This window comes from Ctenopharyngodon idella, chromosome 6 (assembly GCF_019924925.1).
Source record: "Ctenopharyngodon idella isolate HZGC_01 chromosome 6, HZGC01, whole genome shotgun sequence".
Classification (NCBI taxonomy): Eukaryota; Metazoa; Chordata; class Actinopteri; order Cypriniformes; family Xenocyprididae; genus Ctenopharyngodon; species Ctenopharyngodon idella.
The window spans coordinates 12643170-12670758 of NC_067225.1; the positions used below are offsets into that span (position 1 = coordinate 12643170).

General features: G+C 38.6%; 2 protein-coding genes across 2 annotated transcripts; both read left to right on the forward strand.

The window, feature by feature from the left end:
* The first annotated feature begins 16586 nt into the window (after positions 1-16586).
* zgc:92360 (uncharacterized protein LOC436988 homolog) lies at positions 16587-25236 on the forward strand. Its single transcript, XM_051895926.1, has 11 exons — positions 16587-16841; positions 19805-19935; positions 21067-21158; positions 21622-21704; positions 21784-21896; positions 22916-23062; positions 23150-23233; positions 23325-23387; positions 23651-23722; positions 23884-24115; positions 24189-25236. The coding sequence occupies exons 1-11, from the start codon at positions 16754-16756 to the stop codon at positions 24215-24217; spliced, it is 1134 nt and encodes a 377-aa protein (XP_051751886.1). The 5' UTR covers positions 16587-16753; the 3' UTR covers positions 24218-25236.
* A 146-nt stretch (positions 25237-25382) lies between these two features.
* On the forward strand, positions 25383-27238 carry uts2r4 (urotensin-2 receptor 4). The gene has a single exon (XM_051895931.1). It carries the CDS (start codon positions 26118-26120, stop codon positions 27126-27128), a length of 1011 nt encoding a protein of 336 aa, XP_051751891.1. The 5' UTR covers positions 25383-26117; the 3' UTR covers positions 27129-27238.
* The last annotated feature ends 351 nt before the right edge of the window (positions 27239-27589 follow it).

A 27589-nucleotide genomic window follows, 5' to 3' on the forward strand; every position in this document is an offset into this window, starting at 1 on the left:
GTTTGTATTGACTTTTTTTCCAAGACATATTCTCTGAAGGATGTTTAGATACTGGGAAACAGCCAAAAATTCTGACCAAGACAAGAGGTCTGAAATCTCATACTATGTACTGCATTTGATGGGAAATGAACTTTGAGACCATTAAAAATGAAGTATGAATCAAAGAAATCCGGATGTAATACATGCTATGTTGTCATTAGCTATGTTTCCGTCCAATGTCGCAAAATTGGAATGTTGCATAAAACATTTGAAAGCAGCGTTTCCATCCCATGTGTTTAAGAGGACAAAATCGTCACTTCTTGGGAAATTGGCACAAAATATCAGTAATAAAAATGTACGTTTCTTCAATCGGGCTCTTTTTTCCTCCATCATAAATGAGTTGGTCTCAGAGCGTCAGACGAAACACAATAAACGCTGTCATGTGATCTTGCGTTCGGATGCTGGTGTTTGGGAACACAAGACGCTTCTGGAGGAATTAAACCAAATCATTGTGATGACAGACTTTGACTCAGATGTTTCAGAACCACCAAACCAACATTTGAGATGCTGCGATGTGATTGGTCCACTGGTTAGTCCAGTTATCCAATCATAGCCTCTGCTGAGGCAAAGTCACATGGGTTTATTGTTGTGCATTAAGAGATTTATTCGGTAACTTTATCAGATATAAAATGTATCCACCTCAATTGAGCTGAATTGATACATTTTTATGCGCATTTTTACATTTATGCGCATCTTGGCATTTCCATCCAGCGTTATTTTATGCAATATCCCACAATGTGCTTTAAAAATAGGTGGATGGAATCATTGCTATTGTCATGTGACCTACAGCGTCATTTGCGTCGATTCACTGCCTTTCAAAATGGCAGCGGTTTTGGCAGTAAAATGTAGTTTGGTCCTATTAATATTTCTTTTCTTTTTAATGATCATCTGAAAATGAGCTACAGACACAAAATAAGTGTCATCAAGCTGATTGTTGCTCTCAAAGCGTATCATTTCTGAGTCAGAGGATGTGTTCAGTGATCTCGTGCAGTAATTCTGGCATGACGCGAGCGCGGCGAAGAACGACGTCTTTCGCTTTATTCTCGTGTAGGAGGATTGAGTTTTAGCAGCCGCCCACAGATCATTAGTGCTGCTGGGTGAGTTTATAAATGTGTGATGGTAGTTAAGAACCTTGACTTGACTGAGGAAACATCTCAAGCCCAAACAACGTCACACATACCCTGAATGTTGGACTCTACGGGATATGTAGGGTTTGTTTTTGGATGTTCTGTGTTGCTAGTATAATGATGGTAGAAACAGAAACATGAGCTCTGATCCTAAACCCAGTGAGCTGACCGTCTAGACAACATTTTCAGCTTTACAATTACATCTTCTCAAGAAACTGTGAGTTGTGCAACAAAAACCTTGGGAGTTAGTCTGACAAGTTTTATCGTCCAGCAGGGGTGAAAATTTTGCATCTGATTCCACAACATGCATGTAGTTCACGTAGGTGTAATTCATGGGCGGGATTATGCTAATTATGAATGAGTGTGCACGTGCACCCTATTTACAAATGATTGGAGTTCATTAACATATGTTTAACTATCCAATCTGTTTGTAAATCTGGAGAAGAGTTTTTGGGAAGGTCCATTTTATGCACACTTGAAAGTTTCATGAATGAAGTCCAGTGTGTGTGTGTGTGTGTGTGTGTGTGTGTTCATTAAAGTATTGAGTTGTTAACATGACCAATAATTGAGTTCGGTCTCTAGTGAAGGTCGAATGAAGGTCCCTGTGTAGACGTCAAGGTCGCGCACTAGGGTTTGGATGAGAGCTGATGTTTGTCTCTGGAAAAGTGCATGAGAGATGATGTCACTGTACTGTGAAGATGGCAAAAAGTGTTTTATTTTTAAAGTATTCAGTGAAATGTCATTCTTCTACTTGTGTGTTATTACGTCTCTGTCTTCCACTTTTGCATTTTCAAAAGTCTCACTAAAACCTTAAAATCACATTTGGTTTCTCTTGGAGGATGATGAAGTCTGAGGCCCAAAACATACTTGTGTACGCAAGAACACAAACTCTTCTGGCTATACGTAACATTTCGCTCATCAATCATACGCATGCCATACAAGCTTGAGTTGTAATTTCAGCGTTGCCGTCTTCTTCTACTGTTAGTTTTCTCTTCCAGAAGAAAAATCTTAGAATATATATGATTTTTCATCTCTAGTTGAACCGAGAAATCTGCGTTTCTGTCAGAAACATTTGAAGGAAACTCTATCGCCCCCTTCAGTCCTGCGGTGTTGTTGCGTCACCGTGGCAGTGTGTATGATGGTGCTGCGCACATATGTTTCTGTCCCTCTTTCCCTGCCATTGACGGAATTATCCAGCTTTCCATGTTTTCACTGTTATACGGTAGGGGGCGCTGTTACACATCTCCAGAATCTCCATATCAAAACACATACAAAAAAAGAAGCGATAAAAGCATTGCTTATGCACATGGTAGTCTGACAAAAAGACGATTTTCTCAGCTTTTTGTTCAAAATGTTGCTTTTTTTTTTTTTTTTTTTTATGAAACTTGCCCACATTCAAGTGTTAATAAAAAATAATTCATGAAGCTAGAATAAAACTTTTTTTTCTTCTGTTTAAAAGAAGAGGCTGTTTTGATACAACAAAGTATTCTGGGTGCAATGAAATTTGTGTGAAAATGATCAGAAATGTGGGCGCTGACTGGCAACATTTTTAAAAAAAAAAACGCTGGCGGGGAAAGAGTTAATGAGATGCTGAAATGAAGGCGGATCAGTGACATGATTTCGCTGATTTTGTTTCTCATTTGCACAGCTGATTTGTTTGTAAAGGACTCTCAATGCACATTAATTTGCATGATTGCATTTAAATTTATGTAGTCTTTAGTGTCGTTACTCCAAAACACCTGCTGTGATTGAATCATTCTCACTGGAGCGCCGAAAGAAATCTGAGCAAATCAGTCTCAAAGTCAAAGTCAAACATTTTCATACTTCATACAAAATCTTGACTTTTTTAATCCATCTGATGAGATATATATCAAATGCTCTCAACCCGGGTCCTCGCGGGCCACTGTCCTGCCGAGTTTAGCTCCAGCCCTAATCAAACACACCTGAACCAGTTCATTAAGCTCTTCAGGATTACTAGAAAGCTACAGGCAGGTGAGTTTGTTCAAGGTTGGAAGCCAAACTCTGCAGGAAAGAGGCCCTCGAGAACCCCTGATATAAAGTATACACTACAGTATTTAGTGTAAATAATCAAGGCATGTTTTCCACACTCTTTGAACAGAAGATTATTTAATAATATTCATCAATTGAACAGTACTAAATAGCAATATTTAACTATATTTTTACTGAAACATGTTAAAGCATGTTAAATGGCAACATTTTTAAATGATTCATCTAATTGTTTTGAATGGATTCAGTGAAATGGACCGTTCAGAAGTCAGTGATTGAACTCATCCGTGTGTTTGCTACTGAAGTTTAAACTCTAGACTTTATTTAAACATCACTTGGCAAATGTGTGAGTTGTGAGACGAGGGACGGGTGTGAAACTGGCCTGCTGAACAAATATAAAGCATTTAAAACCATTGCAATATTTACATATCTAATTTATATTGGCAATAGAATTATATGGTAAATATTCTGTATATTGTCCAGCCAAATGTCTGAGTTTTCCATTTAGATGAAGCTGAAGTTCAGAGGAGTTGTAGCATTTCATCATTCGCAATGATAATAAAGTGTCTGAAGTGCTTCTGTGATGTTGTTGAATCAGCAGAGTTTGGGTTCGTGTCAGTAACCGGTCAGTCGCAGGTTCTAGTAGCTCTGATATCTGTCAGAGTTTTCTCATGACTGAGTTTGATTTTAGGGTGAAGGGTTCGTTTAAGCCGGTGACAGATGAGATCTCAGCGAGGTGTCAGAGGAAGCTGCTCTTTGAAGATCTCCGTGAGATCTGTGATTTCAACACGCATGAAGATCAGAGCGTCTCCTCTGGCTGATTTTACACTGTCGACACTCGACGCCCAAAGTAAGTACCAAAATGATCTATCATGGAAAATATTTTTTAAAAAAAATCACATATAACTGTTTAATTAGTAATTTATTGATTTATTAATATTGCCATGGAGAAGGATTGATTTAATACAATAACATTTTATTTGTTAACAGTAGTTTAATGCATGAACAAGCAATGAGAAATTTATTGTTAATGTTATATAATAAAAGTACAAAATATTTGGTCATTGTTTGTTTATGTTAGTTGCATTTAACTAATATTAACAGTTTTGATTTTAAAAACGTATTAGAAAAAGTCGAAATGTTGTTCATTGTTAGTTCACATTAATTAATGTAAGTTAACTAATATTAAAGAATAAAATGTTATTGTATGCATTACCATAAATGTTTTTAACCCTCCTAATGCATTCGGCTCCGTTTTGACCTGGAAAAGGTACATACATTTTTTTTTTTTTTAAATCCATAGTTTTTAGTATGATGATAAAACTCTGGATATGTATTAAAACTGTCAAAATACACATCATTTATTTTTTTCAGATTTTTTAAATAAAACTTTTTAGAGATATAACCATTTAAACTAAATTGTTACACGTTTTGTCCCGAAAGTGAACTGTGGCTTTACAGATGAAACTATGCTGATTTTTAAAATATTTTTTTACATCTATTAGCTAAATTTCTCAAATTACTTCTGTAAAATACATTTATACTCTTCCTACACACACACACACACACACACACACACACACACACACACATACTTTTTCCTTCCCACTGGATCGGCATTTTGTTTCTAAACATGATCGCACATGAACACATAATAATTCTGAAAATAAAATAAACTGACAAATTAAATTAATGTTTTTAGTAGATCAAAAGACCAAATAGTCTAAATTTGAAAAAGGAAAGAGTGTCAGAAAAAGAGGTCTAGATTTATATAATGATCTCTTTATGATATTTTGAATCATCAGAGTTTTGGGTGAACAGACTTTCAATGGAAGGACAGAAATCTCTCAGATTTCATTACAAATATCTTCATTTGTGTTTCAATGATGAAAAAAAGTCTTGTGGGTTTGGAGCAACATGAGGGTGAGTAAATGATGACAGTCTTCCTTTTTGGGCGAACTAGCCATTTAAGGTATCATATTTGTTTTCACCTTGTGTACTGTACTTCTGTTCATCAGGGCATTTTATTCTGAACTACATGATTGTAGTGTGAGTTTTATCATTTGTGTTCATGATTTTTGTGTCATCAGAACAGACCGGACTGATGCTGCAGATCAGAGGAGCAGATGTGTGTGTGTTTCTGGACATCTGTCCACATCTGCTGCTGGACTGTGAGCTGATGACCGTCTCATTAGCATATGCTAATGACCTGCAGAGGCCACAGCGGGAAGCCAATCAGTTACTGTCTGTCTGGACAGGTTTGAACAAGAGCAGAGCTGTGTGTGTGTGTGTGTGTGTGTGTGTGTGTGTGTGTGTGTGTTTCTGTCTCTGATTTTACTTCATGCAGATGAGCTGTGGTCAGTTATTATACCGCCCACCAGTAACATCAGAGCATCAGCGGTAGAAACACCCACGACGGCCATCGGCACGTCCAGTAATAAGATCACGGTCAGTGTCCGTTCCTCCGGTGCAGTCTGGTCAGTGTCTGATTCACTCTGTCTGCCTCGATTTACTGTGACATGATGAGATAATGGCTCTGTGTGATTCAGTCTGCAGTGTGTCCAGTCTCCATCTAATCGTCTCTCTCTCTGGATCAGAGTTATCGGAGTGGAGAGTTTGACTGTAAAAGGCTATTTCAGTACAGATGACAATAACGGGAGACTGGGGTAAAGTGTGCCACTGCATTTAAAGCAACAGCTCCACAGAATGACCTATAGAGGAATAGGAGTGACACTTAAAAATAAACTGAAATTCTATTTTTGGTCACATTTATTTTTTAGGCAGTTTTGTGTGACATCTAAAACATGAATTAAATTAAAATATTGAAGTCAGATTTTATTTTACTTTTATTCAGTAATTAAGCAATAAATTGACCAAAAGTGACAGTAAAGATGGTTATAATGTTACAAAATATTTTATTTCAAATAAATGCTGTTGTTGAAGTTTCAGCTTAAAATACCCCACAGATCATTTATTATAGCTTTTGTGTGTGTCCCTTTAAATGCAAATGAGCTGCTGCTCCCGCCCCCTTTCCAGAAGAGGGCGGAGCTTTAACAGCTCACGCTTCGGTTTCTCAACAACAACAAAGCTGGAGAATCTCACGCAGACAAAATGAGGATTGTCAGTAACGGTGTTCAGCCTTACATTGTTCAAACCGGAGTCGACACTGATGGAGAGACTCAGGAAGAAGTTACAACTTTTAGACGTTTCTGAATGGTTAGTGGATAAATTTATGTAGTTGCTGTGGAGTTGATTCAACTCATCCACTAGCATGTGTCGTCATGTTAATCTTTTGTGTTGAATTGACCCTCGTTTGTGAAGCAGTCCGGCGTAAAATGACGGCATGTCAACAACACTCTACTACAACAACTCTTCCTCTTCTCTAAAGCAGCCCAACATGGCCTCAAAAATGTAAATTTTAGGGTTAGTGATGTCACTAACCCGGGAAGAAGCTCGTTGTAGTCCCTACCAACCTTTTAAAAAGTGATTTCTGTAAAAGAAAATATCTCACTTTGCATTGAACTTTGAGCGTTGTAACTTTGCAGATGTTGTTTATGATCAAACAGCAACATTACGAGAGTAAACGACTGAACATGCTCTGCTGTGTAGTGAAGGAGAAGTGAGTCTGATAGGCTGCTCATCATTAGATTGATCAGAAATAATGACTTCAGAAGTTTTAGTGATTCTCCAGATGAAGTGTGCACTTGTTTCATTGCTGGAGAGTCAATCTAGTCATGACACGCATCAGCTTTCCGCTCGGAATAACTCCTGCAAGCCTGAACGACGTGATATGGAGTTTTACAGACATTTACAATAAGGACTCCCGATTCAATTTGAATTTCAATTTACTCGTATAATCACCGCGCGCCGCTGCCACCGATAGCGCTTTAATTAGTCGTCGCCATGATGCTGTTCAAACCCGCTGGAAGCCGACAGCTCATAACACCACTGCACAGATTCATGATTAATACGGTTACTTGCAATATCTGCACTTATAAGAGGGAGTTATGATTCTTCTAACACAGCGGAACAACATTCCTGAGCGAGGAGATCATGAAGGAGCCGTTGGAGACGGACTGAAGGGACTCATTCATGATCGGCTGTTAAACTTGTTATTCAACTGCAGAATCAGAACCCGGAAAGATTCATTCTGTTTTGAGTAAAAAACAAAAATAGCTCAACATATGCGCATTTATGATGAATGATCCGCCTCAAACTCCATTATAATTACTGCAGTTCAGCCTTCAAACTGGAAGTCGAGCAGCGAATGAACGTCAATCTTTTAGTATGTTGTGGCAGAAAGTGTGACGCAAGACCCTGATAACAAACATATGGCATACTTTTGTCTTTCCCTCTTCACTTTAAAGCAATAGTTCAGGCAAACACGAAATTAGAATATTAAACAAGATATTTACCAGAATATTCACACTTTTCTTTTTAAAAGCTCCTCAAATGCACAGAAGTTTATTAAAGTCGTCATGAACTGAAAATTAACCCCGTTTTGTAACAAAAATATGTTTTAAGAATGTTCTGCTAATGTTTCCATTAAGTTATAAAAACGTTATTTCTGAATGTTTTCTGAACATTCAAAACATGCAGGTTTTTAAATGTTTTTAAAACGCTTTTTCTTGGTTATGTGAAGATTAAAGGTGCAGTAAGTGATTTCTGAGAAACGCTGTTGAAAGTGGATCAGCAGTAAGGGGCGTGTCCACTCATTAAGGGGGGAGGTGCCCGTGTTGCATAGCGTGTTTGTGAATTTGGGGGCGGAGCTATCGAGATATCCTTTTAGGTGGGGCGTGTTTGTTTTGTTGATTTAAAATATCAAAAGTGTTTCACTTACTGCACCTTTAAGGGAACATTCCATTTTATCATTCTTTTGAATGTTCTCTGAACGTTCTGAAACAAGTAGTGACATTTAAAAAACGTTAGATGAACATCCATCTGAAACATTGCAGAAAAATATAAATATATGTTTTTGTATAAAATGTATAAATCATGTTTTTGTGCTAAACTTTTTGAGAACATTATTAAAGACCAGATAACTTTGAATGAACGTTCTATTAACGTTACTAGAAGAACGTTTGTTCATAACGTTGAGAGAACCTTGACAGAACGTTCCCTGTGATTCATTTTTTCAAATATAACTCGATCTTTCAGTGAAAACGACTCTGTAAAGGAACCAAGTTCTCGCCCGACTTTTTCTTTTTCAGTAATTCGTGAGGATCAGACCCCAGTTTAAGTTATGAGCTGATAATCTTCCTCTCTGAAGTGTCATTTGTACATATTCAAGCTGTTTGATGTCACTGATGTAAAACCTGATTTGGCAGGTTTGAATATGCAAATGTAAGATGTGAGAGTTGCAGCAGAGGAAAGATTTCAGCAAATAACAACTCAGATTTAGTTTTTGTTCCCTTCACGGCATCATTACACACACACTTCCCAATTTATACCATTTTCAAGTGAATCAAATTGTGTTTAATGCTCAAATCACTTCTTTGAAATGATGATTTGAGCTTCTTTAAATCTTCTCTCTGTGTCGCAGAGGCTTGTGTTAATTCATGAAGTTTCCTCTCGCTCAGTGTTGAAGCTCGTGTGTGTATGTGTGTGTGTGTGTGTTTATAGATGTGATTGATATGAGAGTCAGTTGAGAGCGTGTCGTGTCAGTCTCTGATAAAAGGAAGGAAAACACAAAGAAAGACTCTTTGATCTCCTCCTTTTCCTGTCGCTTCTCTCAAGAGCGTGTCGCTGTTTTCTTGTTGTGACTGTCAGCCGTCGACACACAAATACAGTCACACACGAACATCATCAGCGTTAGTCGTGCTGTCAGCTCACATCCCGTCTGTTTGAGGAGAAGATTCCGTCGGTTCAGTGTGTGTGTGTGTGTGTGTGTGTGTGTGTGTGTTCTGGTCCCACTGGAGTCTCGCTGTGTGTTCAGCATGTGCTGGCTGAGACTCAAAGGTTTCCACACACAAACATTTCCACCAACGCCACTGAATTCAAATTCAAAGTTCAAAAAAATTGCTTTATTGCAATGACTGTAAATAATACAATATTGCCAGAGCTTGGAATACATAAAACTATAACAACATAAAACACAAACGCCACTGTCTGATTATCTCTCTTACACACACACACACACACACACACACACACACACACTATCACAGACTCTCTGTTTCTCTTTCTCTCTCTTTCTCTCTCTCTCTCTCACACATACACACACACACACACACATAATTTCAACTTCGATTATGACATAAGTCAAAATTATGACTGTCATATTTTTACATTTTTATGGCATAATTTTGACTTTATCTCATGATTGATTAAGTATGTCATAATTATGACATAATAGATCATAATTTAGACTCTCACACTTTCAATTCATGTCATGGACATAAGTCAAAATTTTGACTTAAAATGTCATATTTGTTACTCTTTAATCTCATAATTATAACTTAGTATGTCATAATTTTTTAACTTTATCTCATGATTATGATTTCATGTTATAATTGACTTAGTATGTCAATTTTGACTATCTCATTTTGATTTGTCAATATGCCGTAAAAAGTCAAAATTATGACTTAGTATATGATCGTTTTTATTATACTACCTTTCAAATGTTTGATTTCAGTAAAAAGTCTCTTCTGCTCATCACGGCTGAATTTATGTGATCAAAAATACAGTAAAACAGTGAAATATTATTCCAGTGTAAATCAGCTGTTTTCTATGTGAATATATAGTAAAGAGTAATTTATTCCTGTGATCAAAGCTGAATTTTCAGCATCATTACTCCAGTCTTCAGTGTCACATGATCCTTCAGAAATCATTCTAATATGATGATTTGCTGCTCAAGAAACATTTATGATTATTATCAATGTTGAAAACAGTTTCAGATTTCTGTGGAAACCGTCATTTTATTCTACAGGATTCTTTGATGGAAGTTCAAAAGAATTAGATTTACTTGAAATTCAATCTTTTGTAACATTATAAATGTCTTTACTGTCACTTTTGATCAATTTAATGCATCTTTGATGAATAAAAGTGTAATTTATTCCAGATGTTTGACCAGTAGTGTATGTTTGTGAAGGTGTTATTCAGCTCTTCTCACCTTCACTCGTCCTCTGCTGCTCTGTGACGTCCGTCTCGTCTGAATGTGTTCATGTACTGAATCAGCATGTGATTGGATGAGTATTGATTACATGCGGCACACAGGAGAGAGACCATCAGGATATTAATTGTGTTCGGGTCGCTGTGAATTATGAAGTTCTCTCATTCTCATCTGATCCTGATAACTGGGTTTCCACATGCAGAAAATCCTCCTCCTGCTCTTCCTCCCAGAACTTTCACAGTTCAGCTGTCAGCGTCTGAGCAAAAACAAAGAATCAGGCTTGTGTTTCTCACTGAGCCTCATGACGGGCCGCCGCCGGCTGTTTGCCGAGTGTGAAATTGAAAAGCGTTGTTGATTTTGGCCTCAGTAATTTAAATAGTTTGGGAGGGTCACACGGATTTTCTCTCAGTGTTCAATGGAAAATCATCATAATCCGTCCTGTGATTCTCAGATGGACGAGAATACTGATCTGTGTTCAGTGTGTGATCAGATCACATCATGATGAAGTGTAGTTTCATATGCATTTGTCCTTCTTTATTTCTATTCTCCCCATAAAACTGGACGATGATTTACATTTCTGCAATAATTAGATGTCAAATAAAATACTGTACACTCATAAAAATAAAGCTTCCAAAGGTTTTTTTTTTTTTTTTGCAGCGGTGCCATAATAATAATTAGATGCCGTAGAAGAACCATTTTTCATTGATCAGTTCTTAAAAGAACCATTTTTTCTTAGTGCGAAGATCATTTTAATAATCTTATTAAATAAGTTATAAATACGTTTTCACTGTGAAGAACCTTTTGTGCGATGCAAAGATGTTAAAAGTTCTTCATGGAACCATCGATGCCAATAAAAAAGCTTTATTTTTAAATGTAAATATGACTCATTTGTTGATATAAGCAGTCAATGACAGAGCTGGTTTAGGGAATGTTTTCTGGGATGTTTTCTGGTTTACTTTTGGAAAAACATGTACAAAGTTTCAAATCTCTGCTGATCTCTGTCTCTCTCACACATTTACTGCGGTACGTGACCCAGATTTCAGTGCAAAATAAAGATGAAGAAACTGAAGATATTTTTGAGTGAATACAATATGTGTGTGTGAACTAAGATAGCTGAAGGAACTGATTATTAGAGCATGCTTAACCCTGGTAAAATCACTGTACCACACTTTCGAGTAGCTTAATGCTTTTATAATACAGAAATATTGATAAAACATGCTTTGCACCAGCTCAAGAGATTTAAAAGCACCAAACAGTGCATCTCTTCCTCTGATCATCGATCTATAAGCCTCAGCAGACACAAAAACTAAATTCATACTTTTTAAAATGTGGTTCACAGTCGACGTTCTTTGACTAATCGTTCGCTCTCCATCTTCATCTCTTGTTTCGGTGTTCTCCGTGTGATTCCTCTGGTCCTCAGGTGAGATCCTGCGGTGATGATGGATGTCAGCAGCGCTCTGATGATGCTCCAGTGTTCCCCTCATCAATATTAATGTGGCCGCTTCTCAAACACACAGTTTTGGTATCAGAACTGTACAGGGAAACAATCATGTGAAATATTATAACGATAATCACCTCCATGAGCTCAAAGACACATGATGCTGCGGGTCAGAGAATATACACAATCAATGCTTTTATTCTATTCAAAAGTGACAGTAAAGACATTTATAATGTTATAAAAGATTATATTTTAAATAACTGCTGTTCTTTTGAACTGTTTTCAACATTGATAATAATCATCTTGATCATCAAATCATCATATCAGAATGATTTCTGAAGGATCATGTGACACTGAAGACTGGAGTAATGATGCTGAAAATTCAGCTTTGATCACAGGAATAAATTACACTTTACTATATATTCACATAGAAAACAGCTGATTTACACTGGAATAATATTTCACTGTTTTACTGTATTTTTGATCACATAAACGCAGCTCTGGTGAGCAGAAGAGACATTAAAAAAATCATCACAATCTGCTGCGTCTGTGTTTGTTCCCAGATCAGCTCAGGAGCGTCGGGCACAGTTTCAGCCGGCGCTGAGCACACAGACGCCCACCGCTGCTCCTCTGAGCACATCAAACGCTTCCACCAGTACGGCAAACGGCCATTAGGATTACAGAGCGCAGCGAGAGCGGATTAGCGGCCGTATGCTAACAGCTGAGACTAAATCTGCTGTTCCAGCCTTTACCACCGTCAGAGGAGACCATTCACAACCACTGAGGAGAAAGAGTTCGGCCGGGATTATGGGAGAATTCACTCAGTAATCCTTCATTATCTTTAACTGTGTAAAGCGCCAATCACCGAACCACATTAAAAGTCACCATGAAATTTAATTTGACAATATATATATATATATATGCATATATATTTTTATGGAATATTGTTTATTCTAAATGATTTATCGGTGCACATCATTATTGTGTTAAATTCATGTTCCTGCATAATCTTGAATCAGAATATCTTCTCCTCCCTCTTGCAGCATCTCTTCTCTTCTCTGATGATGAGGGCGGGGCAACCTGTCACTCACACGAGATCCACCAATAGCAAACCACAACCATCCAAATCAAGCCCCGCCCTACATTTGTTCTTGTTTGAGAAGCGTTTCACTCTGATATACGCCACAATAGAGAAGACCAGCGCAACTTTTGACTTTCAGGCACATGATTTTGAACAAAATCAAACCAAAACAAAGTTCATTTGTGGAGTTTGAAACAGCAAAAAGTTCACTTCGACTGTTAAACGACTTTTAAACTCCCATTGGTCCATTCAGTGATGATGTATTAGGTGGGTGTGGCTCTAAGCTCCGCCTTCTTTTGGGTTTAAACGTTCTCCGGTTAATTTCTTCTGTTCAGAAGTGTTGAATCACACATCACTGTGATCAGACGCTTTCTGAACTGCTGTTTTCTGTCATTTTTGTTGTGGTGTTTCTGATCATTGGTGTGTAAATGTGGACGGTCATGTGTTGATGTTCGTCTGTGTGAACGTCAAGTTCAGAATGAGTAATTTCTGCAGTTTGGTTTCAATAAATGCTCTTGAACTGAGTAAGAAGATTTGTGCTCTGAAAGTTGCAGGATTTTTTCATAATATAATGGACTTTTTTATTCTTAGAAGATCATAGAGATTGTTGGTCATGATAAAGCCAAACTGAATAGAAGAAATAAACAAAAGACAGAGATAAGCTGTGTGTGTGTGTGTGTGTGTGTGTGTGTGTGTGTTCAGCTGATAAGTAATGATGAATTACAGTGAAATGTGCAGCTCTATTATCTAAAGGTCAAGATGTTAAGCCGCTGGTTTATGGTGATTTCTAGAAGGAGACACTCGTGGCCTTTTCTCCTCCTCTCTTTCTCTCTGTCAGTTCTTCCTCAAGATGATTTTCCACTGCATGTTTCAGATTTCTCAACCTATACATCTACATAACAGTTGAGACATCTTAAAACAAGCAGCATGTGCAGAAACATCACTGAGCAATATTTCAGACTCAGCTGACATTTATTTTTTTGCACTGATTTTGGGGGAATAACACATGGTAAATTGAACTGAGAGTACACTGAAAGTTTAATCAAATGATCCAAAATATTTCATAAACACAGTGTGGAATTCTGCAGGTCTGAAAATGCGCCTCCATTTCATCAGTTCTGTTCAGTTTATTCATTCTGGCACTCTTCATTTAGTTTCAAAGCTGCTTGAAAGGAAAAGTGCTTTACAGCCTCTAAGATGGTTACACAAATTAGGAAGAACTTTAAGAGGAACAAAGACTTTCTTCATCTTAGAATTACACATATCTTCAGTTTCTGTACTGCGTGTTAAATCTGTGCAGCATGAGTCATTATATTCTCCTACAAGAGAAAGACTGAATTTTAATTGCACCGCACACATGAACTAAAAGACTTCATCAGGTCTGTAAGAGCACCATTTGTCCGTGAATGTCGTTTTACAGGAAGACTTCAGTTCGAAGTGTCTAAACTAATGGAATGTGATTTGAGGTCTGATGAGGAGAACGAATCCTGTCACATGTAACAGATCTAATGACTCGTGTCGGTTATTTAATCGTGTCAAACACACACGCAGAGAGCCGGTGTTCATCACATGTGATTTATACTTTACTGTGTTTGATCCATTGTAATATGTCGAATCATCTTCCTCAAAGAACACTTGACACTTTCTCCTTCAGTTCTTTATTTATTTGTTCTATTTTGGTGGTCATTGTGGCGGCATCATTTGGGGTTGCCATGGAGACAGTGATACAGTCACAGCACATCTGATCTGCTGTATTACACTGCGGTCAGTCCTTAAATCAGCATGAAAGGGAAGTTGCACTCGTCTTTTCTCCTCTATTGTGTCGTATATCTGAGAGAAACGCTTCGCAAACAAGAACAAATGTAGGGCGGGGCTTGATTTTGATTGAATGGTTGTGGTTTGCTATTGGTGGATCTCATGTGAGTGACAGGTTGCCCCGCCCTCGTCATCAGAGAAGAGAAGAGATGCTGCAAGAGGGAGGAGAAGATATTCTGATTCAAGATTATGAGGAACAATAATGATGTGCACCGATAATAAACTGTAATATTCCATAAAAAAAAAAAAAAACAAGAATTGTCAGTTTAGATTTCATGGTGACTTTAACCCCGTTTGACGCAGTCTCTGAGAGCAGATGTGTGTTAAACACAATGATTCATCTCACTCATCCAGCAGCAGCCGACACTGATCACACAAACACTGATCCACTGAGAGTTCGTGAGTTCACTGGAAGAGACCTTTTTATGAACTGCTAAACGTGCTTCTGGATTCATGAATCTGGCTGCAGATTCATCTGCGTGTATCCATCCTGTATCTCTCCACAAATGATCATTTCTTCTGTCCAGATTCTTTCTGTTCCAGTGAAGAGCGACTGATTCACAGCGATCTGCCGCCACCGTGTGGACAAACACTGCTATGACCGTGTAAGATTCTTCTTCAACTGCATTTATTCTTTGCATTTCACCTCTGCTCCAGCTTCTTTAATATTCTAGTTTTTATGAATATTTCTGGCTCTGTGATTGTGTTTTCCCCTCTATTGTAAGTCGCTTTGGATAAAGGTGTCTGTTAAATGCATAAATATGTTTTTCCATATGAAACTGCGACTATTTGAAGGACGATTTCACATATATGCTAAATAAATGTTTCTGAAGTTTTCAATAGAAATGTCAGGTTGTCATACTTTGTTTAATTTACTGCTCAGTGTCACTAAATAGTCTACTACACACTGTAAAAAAAAGTTTAAAAGTTTAAGACAACCAGCTGCTGGAGATTTTTGAGTTTTCTCAACTTGTTGTTGTATACCAAGTTCAATTTATAACAAGTTGAGAAAACTCAAAAATCTCCAGCAGCTGGTTGTCTTAAACTTTTAAGTTTTCTCAACTTTTGATTTTTTGTATGTTTTAAATACAATCCTCCCAATGTGACAGTTTACTCCAAATGCTGTGACAACATGCCCCACTATATAGCTAGACTGTTTTTCCTGCTGTGATATGTTAGTAAATGAAATGTTCGTAATTCGTTCACATATAAAGTTAATACGTGTAGGTTATGCTTTTGTGTTGTTTACGGGTCAAAGATAAAAAAGGGTTTTCAAGCATCAAATCAATAAGTGATTTGAATTGTTTTTCAGTACATCAGAATGAGTCTGTTTAATTTGTTTGTTTGTTTTCTGAGCAAAAATTAAATATCATACATTTTTACCATGATTTACAGAAGACTCCCGCTAAAACATCATTCAGTGTAACAATCTTGTCAGGGATATTTACAACAAACATCTATTTATGTCATATTAAAGACTAATTACTTTTACCCCAAAGGCTAATTACTTGTAATTTTACATTTTTAAACTTTGCCACTATCCTAGGTTTTGCCCATTTGTCAGCCAAAATTTTTTACTCATTTAAAATGCAATAAAATTTAGTATGCTCACTTAATCTTTTATATATTTTAATACGTACAGGTCAGAATAAGTCATTTTACATAAATATAAGTTTTACACTGAACATTTTTTCACCCACATTTTGACATTTTATTCTCCCAAATCGTATTTGAAACCTTAAAAGTAGATGTTTTACTTGCATTTAATCTGCTTTCTATGTATATAAAATAACTTCTGTACATTTCTATTGATGCGGACATCTTGTCTTGACTCTTATATGTGTGTTTAGCGTTATAATGTTAACTTTGCGCTAACGTGTGTGTAAAGATAGATGTTTAATCTCTGAGTTTGTGTGTTTATGATGTGTAGTTGATGTGATTGCGCTGTGGAACACACACACACACACACACACACACACACACACTCTGGTGTTTCTGATGCGGAACAACAAGTCTGAACAAACTCTGCTGCTTCACTTCCGAATGTTTGAGACACCTCCACCAGCCCAGCGCCTCCTCCTGCTGCTGCTCCGCGCTCGTGAGGAGAGACACCGACCCGCCGCTCCACCGGACCGATGACGGACAACGAGCGCGCGGCCCGAACCCTCAAACACGTCCTGCAGAAGCCGGGGAACGGCAGCTGCGCGGACTGCGGCGCGGACAGTAAGTTTACCCGCACTAAAATTCACAGATTAACCGGAACCGGTGGGCACGAGACATGACCGAACCTGCGCGAACGGATCAACGCGCGCTCGAGACACACGGGGGGCGTGACGCGCGCGGACAACTCACCTGAAACACACCGCGCGCGAGCAACTAATATGGAGATGTTTTAAACAGTATATTACACACTTGTATTATAGTATGCGATGCTATCCGGGATATTTAGAGTTCATGAAGATGATACCTCTCTGTTTTAAATAAGAATAGAGGCGTGCGCATGCGTGCGTGCGTGTGTGCGTGTGTGTTTCCAGACATACCTGTGTAATTTAAGGCTCTAGTGTTTGTAAAGGGAAGACAGGAGTGAAGGATAGTTTGGGGATTGTGTTTGTACTCATGTAAGGCAGGATTTGATTTCAGATTTTTGGTTTCAGTGTGTGGAACATTTTATTTCTGATTTAGGATTAAATTTAGTGTTTAGAATGATATAGATCAGGATTGTGTTTGTCTGGGGGCGAGCGGCTGGTGGAGACGGGCCCAGATGTTGACTAAGGTGTGGCTGTGATTTCTACATGATTCTAGGAAGAGAGAGAGAGAGAGAGAGAGAGAGAGAGAGGGAGATATGGGGGGATGTGGGTGGAGTTGAGGAGAGATGAAGAAACAGGAAGTGGGTTTCTGCACACTGTCCAGTGTGACACATGAATGTGTATTTGTTAAAGAAAGAGATGTTTCTGGAGTGTGTTCAGTGTCCTGGTAGCGCTTTCTTCTCTATCACATATTTTATTAATCATCATAAATTAGGTGTCATTCGAAAGCTTTAAACTCAATATTCATCCTGTGAAAACTGTTTTGAAATTGGACGTTGTGATACTTTAAATCCTTTTAGCAGCTCAATTTTTGTGGTATCAACTTCAAACTTTGAGCACAACTTGGTTAGACATACAGCTTTGATTGTATAGCACTTTTAGAGTTGTTTTGTAAAACATACAATTTGTATAAATGTTTAGTTCAGTGCATTTGCTTTACAGTTAAAGGATTAGTTCACTTCAGAATTAAAATTTCCTGATAATTTACTCTCCTCCATGTCATCCAAGATGTTCATGTCTTTCTTTCATCAGTGGAAAAGAAATGAAGGTTTTTGAGGAAAACATTCCAGGATTTTTCTCCATATAGTGGACTTCACTGGGGTTCAACGGGTTGAAGGTCCAAATATCAGTTTCAGTGCAGCTTCAAAGAGCTCTACATGATCCCAGATGAGGAATAAGAGTCTTATCTAGAGAAACCATCGGACATTTTCTAAGAAAAAATAAACATTATATGTGATTATAATGTTTATTTTTTTTTTAGATAATGGCCTGTTTGTCTGCTCTGTGATGCTCCACGCATTATGTAATCATGTTGGAAAGGTCATGCGTGACGTAGGCAGAAGTACCGTGAAAAATCGAATTTTCTGCTCCAACTTCAAAATCGTCCAACATCGTTGTTTTACCTTTTTTTGTAAAGGCCGTTTGACTTAGTCTTTGACGTTCACTTTGTAAACACTGGATTGGTACTTCCGCCTACGTCACGCGTGATCTTTCCAACGTGATTAAATCACATGAGGTGCATGTTCAGGTCGCCTGGCAAACTGTTTTATTAGTAAATGTACCTGATGAGAGTCTGCGATCTTGATGTCAAGAGGATTTAAAGGGATAGTTCACCAAAAAATTAAAATTCTGTCATCGTTTATTCAGCTTAAAGGGATAGTTCACCCAAAAATCCCATGATTTACTCACCCTCAACCCATCCTAGGTCTATATGACTGTCTTCTTTCAGACGAACACAATCGGAGATAGGCTATATTAAAAAATATTCTGGCTCTTCCAAGCTTTATAATGGTAGTGAATGGGGGGGGGGTGAGATTTTGAAGCCCAAAAAAGCACATCAATCCATCATAAAAGTAATCCATACGGCTCAAGGGAGTTAATAAAGGCCTTCTGAAGTGAAGCGATGCGTTTTTGTAAGAAAAACATCCATATTTATAACTTTATGGCTTGAGGGAGAGTAAATTGGGATAACTTTCATGTTTGGGTGAACTTTCCCTTTAATGTCATTCCAAACCTGTTTGTCTGCCTCTGCTGAACACAAAAGAAGTTATTTTGAAGAAAGTTGGTTTTGTATTTTTTGTCCACACAATGAATGTCAAAGGAAACTGAAACTGGTTGTCAACATTCTTCGGAATATCTTGTTTTGTGTCGCAGAAGAAAGAATGTCAGACCGGTTTGGAACAACATGAAGAAGTTTTCATTCTTGGATGGACTGTCACTTTAAGTGCAAATTATTGAAAATGTAATGCTGCATTCATGCCACCGCGTAATTACCGTAATCTTGAGATGACAACACGTGACTTTATATTCGGAGCTGTTCACGTCCTCAGGCTGGGAATAATGCGTTTCTATGGCACTACGATCAACGCCTAAATGAATCTAAAGTGGTCAGGTGGTACAGTGGTCAGGTGGTACAGCGGTCAGGTAATAAGGGTATATAAGTATAGGTAATAAGTATAAGGGTTTTATCAGTAATGCTGGAATATATCTCTCTATCTGTGTGTGTTTCTGTAGCTTTAGGCTGTTGTTAACTGTTCTTTACCTGCTTAGTGTTCTTTAGCTTCAGGCCGTTTTCGAGCTCATCACTCAGGCTTTTGGACAGTGTCTGAGTTATTTCACTGAAGGGTCTGTTTTCCAGGAATCCTGATGATGTAAATCAGTGTTCAGTATCTCTTCCTTATTCTATTGCTGTATCATGTCTGTGCTGAGTCGGCAGTCTATTATTAACACAACAATCTGTTCTTCTGGATCTCAGGGGAAAAAAAAAACATCAGCCCAACCTGCAAATGACACCCTGTTTGTTTTGTGTGTCAAACTTGAAGAATTTTGACACCTTCTGTGCTTTCGTATCTATTTTATTTATTCATCTCTCTCTCTCAGATCCAGAATGGGGCTCTTGTTCTTTGGGAGTCTTCATCTGCCTGGCCTGCTCTGGAGTACATCGCAATATTCCCAGTATCGGAAAAGTCAAATCCCTCCGACTCTCACGCTGGGAGGATTCAGAAGTTCAGGTGTTGATGATGTTTCTGTAAACCTGCTGCTTTCAGTTCAGAGAATAACCACAGTCCGTCTTTATTGACCTGTGTCAGTGTTATTTTAGTATAATGTCATAATATTTATTAAAATTATGAATTAGCTTTTTTATACTTTCGTTTACATTTAAGTTTTAGTCTTTTTATGTGCTTTTGTCATTTTTATTAGTAATTTTTTAGGTTTAGTCATTTTAGCACTTTAGCACTCAATTTTATTTCATTTAGTTTCTAATTAATAAAAATTATAGTATTTACATTTTATTTCAGCTTTAATTCAATTAATGAAAATGGGTTTGGATATGTTAAGTTTAGTTTTGGTTAACAATAACATTGGCTGCATTTGCATGAACCCTAATAATCCCTAATTGTAATTGGACTAGTAGAGCAGTCGGAATAAATTGGCCAAATCCGAAATTTCATTCAGATTGTAAGGCGTGCTTTAAGCCTTTTCTCATCCGTGCAACAGGACATGTAAACACTTGATCAGATTGAAAACTAAAACTGGAAAGTTCTGCTTCATTTCTGTCCATAACTTCAAATTTTCTCAAGGTGTGCCTCAAGGCTCGGTCCTCGGACCTCTTCTTTTCTGTATTTATTTGTTATTCGTTGGTCATATTATCCATGCTGATGACCTGCAAATGTACATATCTGCTTTCTTCACTTCTTTATTTAGCGTCCATGTAAACACTATGTTCGGATTCATCAATCGGAGTGATTTAATTCCGACTGAAACAAAAACTGTCCATGTAATGTTGTTCATATTGTTATTTTCCATGCAACAACAAAAGGATAAAGTTTGTAAAGTCATGCAGTTCTTTTCCACACCAAAACAGTTCATATTGACCATGAAGATGAGTGAATGACTTTAATTTCAGTCTGTTCCTCAAACCAAGAGTCATATGACTCCAGAAGACATGAGTCATATCAACCGTATGGTGCTTTTTCCTTTCCAGTCACGGTCACTATGAACTGTTACTGTTTAGAAAAGAGATGCATGAAGATTCTTCTGTTGTGTTGCAACTGCATGAAACTGCATTTCTTTAAACAATAAAAAAGGTGCCTGCAAATATCTGATTGATGTTGCATAACTGCATGCTTCATTATTTTTAGTTCCTGTCTGAGCATGGGAATGACACCATGAAGACCGTTTATGAGGCTGCTGTTCCTGTTTACTACTACAAGCCAACGCACAAGGACTGCCAGTGAGTTCCCATGGCAACATGCCGCATCTCCACCATCACATCACTATCACAATCTGATCCCAGAAACCTGAGCGTCACTTGTCAGTCTGTGTGGAGTGACTGGATGTGGAAATATCCTCTCAAATACCATCGTATCATGTTCTTCAGCCTGAGGAAACCTCTTAAATGCTCTGCCAGGTGTTATATTTAGGGTTAGTTCAACTTTAGGGCACTTAATTGAGTTTATTTAGATGTAATGAGAATTAATTTAGCTGATCAGCTGGCTTTAACAAAGCTTCAGGTAATCAGGAGAGCATGAGACTAGAACTAAACATCTATGAGAGACATCTATTACAGGACGATCAGGCCTAATCTAGCACTAGACGAGTGTCTGAACTAGTGCAGGTTTGATGACTGTAGTTCAGGGTGTGATTGTAGTTCCTGTAGTCAGGAAGAGTTGAGCTGATGGAAGTGTGTGTTTTAGGGTTCTGAAGGAGCAGTGGATCCGGGCGAAGTACGAGAGGCAGGAGTTCATCGAGGACGGCAAGAAGCCGATCTATGAGGACGGTACGTGTGCGTCTGACTCTCAGAACACTCTGTTTCTGTTTCATGCTTGATGATTGACATGCTCGTTGACCAATCACAGAGGCGAAAGATGGCATGCTGATGAAGAGGGGGCGGGACAACGGACAGTTTCTCAACAGGCGATTCATCCTGTCCTTGAGGGACGGCACACTAAAGTACTACACTAAACTAGACGTGAGTGTCACACTGCAGTTTCATTCGTATACTGTTAGAGTTTTTGTTCATATTTTGAATTAGATTTTTTTGTTAACTTCAAGTTTTAGTAATTTTGTTGTTTGATTTTTTTTTTCTTTTTTTTTTTTTAAATGTCTATGCATTTTTAGTTTGTCTATTTTCATTTTCATTTTTGTTAGTTTTACTCATTTTTTTCTGTTTTTTTGTCATTTTTATTAGTTTGTTTTCTATATAGTTTTTATTAAGTTTTAGGTTTTATATTTTCTGTTTTCATTTAATTTTAGTTAGTTTTAGTCATTTTTATTGTGTTTGTTTTTGTCTTTTTTATCATATTTTTTTTAAATATGTCTATATATTTTTATGATCGTTTTAATTTAAGTTAGTTTTTTAATTTTGTTGTGTTTTTGTCATTTTTATTTGAGTTTGTTTTAAATGTCTATATAGTTTTTATTAAGTTTTAGTTGTTATATTTTATTTTTTTCATTTTATTTTAGTTAAAGTTGTCATCATTTTTATTGTTTGTTTTTGTCATTTATTATTTATTTCTAAATATGTCTATATATTTTTTATTTTAGTTAGCTTTCTAATTTTGTTTTGTGTTTCTGTCATTTTTATGATTTTTTTTTAAATATGTCTATATAATTTTTATTACGTTTTAGTTTTTATATTTTCTGTTTTCATTTTAATTTTCAAATTTTAGTAATTTTTTTGTGTTTTTGTCATTTTTATTTGAGGTTTTAAATAAATTAAATTTATTATTAGTAATTTATTAAATATGTCTATGTATTTTTAAGGTTTAGTTTTCATTTTAATTCTAGTTAAAGTTTTTTAATTTTATTGTGTTTTTATCATTTATATTAGAGTATATATAACACATGCACACACACACACATATATATATATATACACATATATATGTTAATAGTGTTAATGTTTAATTTATTTCAAGTAATGAAAATGGTTTTTATGGTTATGGTTGTAGATAATAACTAACGTTAATAACCGCCGTGTCTCTGTAGGCTAAAGAACCTAAGGCCGTTATGAAGGTGGACACACTCAACGCCTGCTTCCAGCCGGACAAGATCGGAAACCCCAACGGTCTGCAGATCACCTACGTGAAAGACAACATCACACGAAACATCTTCGTCTACCACGACAGCAGCAAGGTGAGAGACAACAGACACACACACACACACACACACACACACACACACTCATATCTGAGACTCTGTGTGTGTCTCTGTCTCCATCAGGAGATCGTGGACTGGTTTAACTCCATCCGAGCCGCTCAGCTGCACTATCTGAAGGTGGCTTTCCCTGGAGCGACGGATGCTGAGGTCAGTCCTGAAACACCCCACAGCTTTTTAATGTTGATCTCAGTGAATCCATTCGTGTGCAGTGAACTTACAGCTTCTCTATTCCTCTCAGCTGAAGCCCAAACTGACACGCAACTTTCTGAAAGAGGGATACATGGAGAAAACGGGCCCGCGGGTGAGACACACACACACACACACACACACACACACCTCTGAATGAAACACAACAGCAGGAATGAATGTAGGATGAGCTTTGATTTTATTCATCAGGATTCGATTAGATTCAGGCTGTGAGTTCATGTGTGTCTGCTCCTGATCAGATCACTGGTTTTATCCTGCTTATTACACCAAAAAAACTTTAAATCGCATCAGTGATAAAAGAAGGAGGACGTATTAAGTTGATTTTAGTTTGACATTGAGCTGGTTGTGTGTCTGTAGCAAACAGAAGGCTTTAAGAAGCGCTGGTTCACGCTGGACCACCGACGGCTCATGTACTTCAAAGATCCTCTGGTAAGACATTTGCGAAAAAGTCAAAAACACGATTACAGCATCTAAAATACATGCATTTACACCTTAAATCTGGATGATGATGCTTTTCAAACACAGCTTCAGCTGAGGAAAGAGCTCTGAAACCTGTCGAATATGAACTGAGTTTCTTCTGTGTCTGTCAGGACGCGTTCGCTAAAGGCGAGGTGTTTCTGGGACACAGGGATCACGGGTACCGCGTTACGATCGGACTGCCCGCGGGAACCCACTATAACGGGACGTGGCAGTACGGCATCACCATAGAAACCCCGGAGCGCAGCTTCCTGTTCACCTGTGAAACGGATACGGATCAAAAGGAATGGATGAACCATTTCAATGTAGTCCTCAACACTCCCATGAGCCCGCAGGAGTACACAGGTAACATCAGCGCCCGCACACACACATACACACGCGTGACAGCATGAAAACATGAGTGATGTGTGTTTTTCAGTGGAGGCGTACTTCAAACACAAACACTGATGGACCAGCGAACGCTCGCAGCGTCTGACCTCTGACCTCTGCAGCGGATCTCACAGCACGGGCTTCTGATGTGTGTTTTTACGTTTGTTGTTTGTATACTGTACTATGATTCTGTATCATTAGATCATAAAACCTTCCCTACGTTCAGACTATTTTGTCTACTATAACTTTATATTTGCATATTCATCTAAACTAAAATTTTGTTTTGAACCAAATTAGTCTTTTTGTGGCCTAAAGGCTCCATCTAGTGGTGAGATTGAGTTATTATTCATCATCTGACCATTCACATGGACATTTGTTAAAGTGAACTTATTTTTTTAAATGTAAAAGGTTCTCTGGTTCTGAACATCCCTTTCTATATATATTAAAGGAATGGTTCAGAAAAAATGATCATTCTGTCATCATTTTTTCACCCTCGTGTCCTTTTTTTTCCTCTACAGAACACAGAAAGAGATGTTTAGCAGAATGTTCACACTGCATTTTTACATTCAATAACAGTTTGTCACGACCACATCAGTCCTCAAAAACAGCCAAAAGGCCTCATAAGTGTCATAAATTATCCATCATAAGTGCCGTGCAAAAGTGTTCACCCCCTGACCTTATGATATCAATATACACTCAATACCCCATAATAACTAATCAAAAAACAGATTTGTTATAACTTTGCAACTTTATTAAAAAGCAAAAATAAAAAAGCATAAGCATGACAAAATGTGAAAAAAATGAAGGGGTATGAACACTTTCGCAATGCACTGAATAATTCCACGTTTTCTGTCATATGATGTTTTAGACTGATATTTAGATATTCATTGTAAATCTCTGCTGCAGCTCTCAAATCTCATTGGTTCAAGTGTGTCACATGACCGTTCAATCAGATATTTGAATATGCATGGACACAAATGAGTTTTAAGAGGAGCAAATATAAACACACAGTTTTAGAGCGAGTAAATGATGACAGAATTATGTTATGATCCCTCAGGGTTTGTATTGCAGTCTTAATAAAAGTTCTGATCTAATAATCTTCATGTGTTTGTGAAGTCTTCACGTGAGCTGGAGGATATTCCTGCACTCTGTGTGTGTTTGTATGTTGGTGTGAATGGAAGATTATTGAGTACTGCTCATGATCGGGGTGTGTGAAACGGCACCAGGGTGTTCGGAGACGTTTGAGTGGCTCGACCGCTGAGATCACACCTACCTGAGAGAGAGAGAGAGAGAGAGACGGACACCAGAGAATCCTGCAGACACAACAGAATCCAAGAGTCTCTCAACACAACAGAACCCAAAGAAGCAAAGCTGGATGGACGCAGCAGAGAACATCACATCTGTACGGTCGCGGACGGCGCTCTGTTATACGGCAGTCCTGCACGGAGTTGGATCATGGAATGTTTAGGACTTGTTGCCGAACTACTTATCAGTCAGTCGCTCCACGTTTGTTTAGTACTTTGATGTTTGAAGAGGCTTTTTTCTGCCACACTCTTAGAAATAGAGGCTGCATAAGGGTGTTTTTGCAACGAAGAACTGTTTTTGGGAACTGTTCTTAAAAGAACCACTTTTTTCTTCATGTGAAGAGCATTTAATAATCTAACAAGCCTTTTTTTTCACAATAAAAAACCTTTAGTGTGTTGGAAAGGATCCATGGATATTAATGTATTCAGATGCCAATGAAGAACCTTAGTTTTTAAGTGCATCAGTTTTATAGGAGCTTCTCTGAAAGAGGGTGTTTTCAAGGCAATGCCATAGAAGAACCATTTTTGGAACTTTTTTTTTCCACTATAAAGATTATTTTGTGGATTGGAAAATTTCCATGGATGCCAATGAAGAACCTTTATTTTTAATTGTTAAGTGGAACGAAAGCTCAGTTTTGTAGGAAACACTTGAAGTCATTTTTTTCTTCTGAATAATGAGTAATGGCAGTGCCGTGGCGGGAAGCGCTGGAGTGGTTTGGGTCACTCCGCTCCTGGGCTCCACCCTGATCACCATGTGTGTTTTAGGCATGACGGGTAACCTGTACACACTTGCCATCATGCGATCGGCCACACTGCGGCGCGCCGGCTCTTTGTACGTCTTCATCCTCAATCTAGCGGCGGCCGATCTGCTCTATCTGGGCACCATCCCATTCGTAGTCTGCACCTACTTCGCCCACGATTGGTTCTTCGGGGAAATGGGCTGCAGGTTGTTGTTGAGTCTGGATCTGCTCACCATGCACGCGAGCGTGTTCGTGTTGGTAGCGATGAGTTTGGAGCGCTACCGTGCCGTCGCCACACCTTTCCGGGCCCGACGCTCCACCGCCCGCGGCCACTGGCTGATGGCGTTGGGAATCTGGGCGGCAGCATTCCTGCTGACACTCCCCATGATGGTGATGATCCGACTCCGAGAGGGACGTCCGGCAACGGCAGGGCTCGTCAAACGCATCTGCTTCCCAACCTGGACACCGGAGGCCTTCAAAGCGTATCTCACGGCACTCTTCTTCACCAGCATGCTCCTGCCCGGCCTGCTGATGGTCGGACTCTACGCAGGTCTCGCCCGCCGCTACTGGGCCGCTCAAGCCAACCTGACCCACGGATCCTCGCCGTCCGTCCGCAGGCGCAAACTGAAGCTCAAAGTGGTGGGAATGATCTTCTGCATCGTGGTGGCGTACTGGGCGTGTTTCCTGCCGTTCTGGGGCTGGCAGATGGCGAAGCTCTTCTCGTCCGAGTCGCTCCGCTCGCTGTCGCCCGCCGCTCACACCTACGTCAACTTCTTCGTCACCTGCCTGACGTACGGAAACAGCTGCGTCAACCCGCTGCTTTACACGCTACTGACACGCAACTACCGTGACTACCTGGCCCAGAGAGGTCAGTCCTCGGGGTCGAGTCGAGGGGACCTGGGGTCAGCTGCAGGGGTCAACGCCCTCCAGGATCAGATAGGATGACTTCTGTTTGAGAGTGTAACGTGACTTTAGAAATCAGCTGTTTTTGCTTCAGTTTTTTTTTTTACACTTGATTACACGACTAAAACTGTTTATTGCTCAGAAGTAACAAACACGTGTCATCTCTGCTCCTCTTGTGCAACAGAATTGCAAAAATGATTAAGTTGTGCTCACTGCAAATGACGTCCAGCTCCACCTCTAATGGGTGTAATGGGTGGAGCTTAACCTAATTAGGGTTAGGGATTCTTCAAGTTCCACCCATTACGTCAATAGCTCAATGTCAAGCTTCTCTCATTATGTCCAGAGAGGTGGAGCTCCACGTCAAGCTCCTCCCATTACACGCATAGCTCCATGTCAAGCTCCACCCATTGCGTCCAGAGAGGTGGAGCTCCACGTCAAGCTCCTCCCATTGCATTCAGAGAGGTGGAGCTCAACATCAAGCTCCACCCATTCTGTCCAGAGAG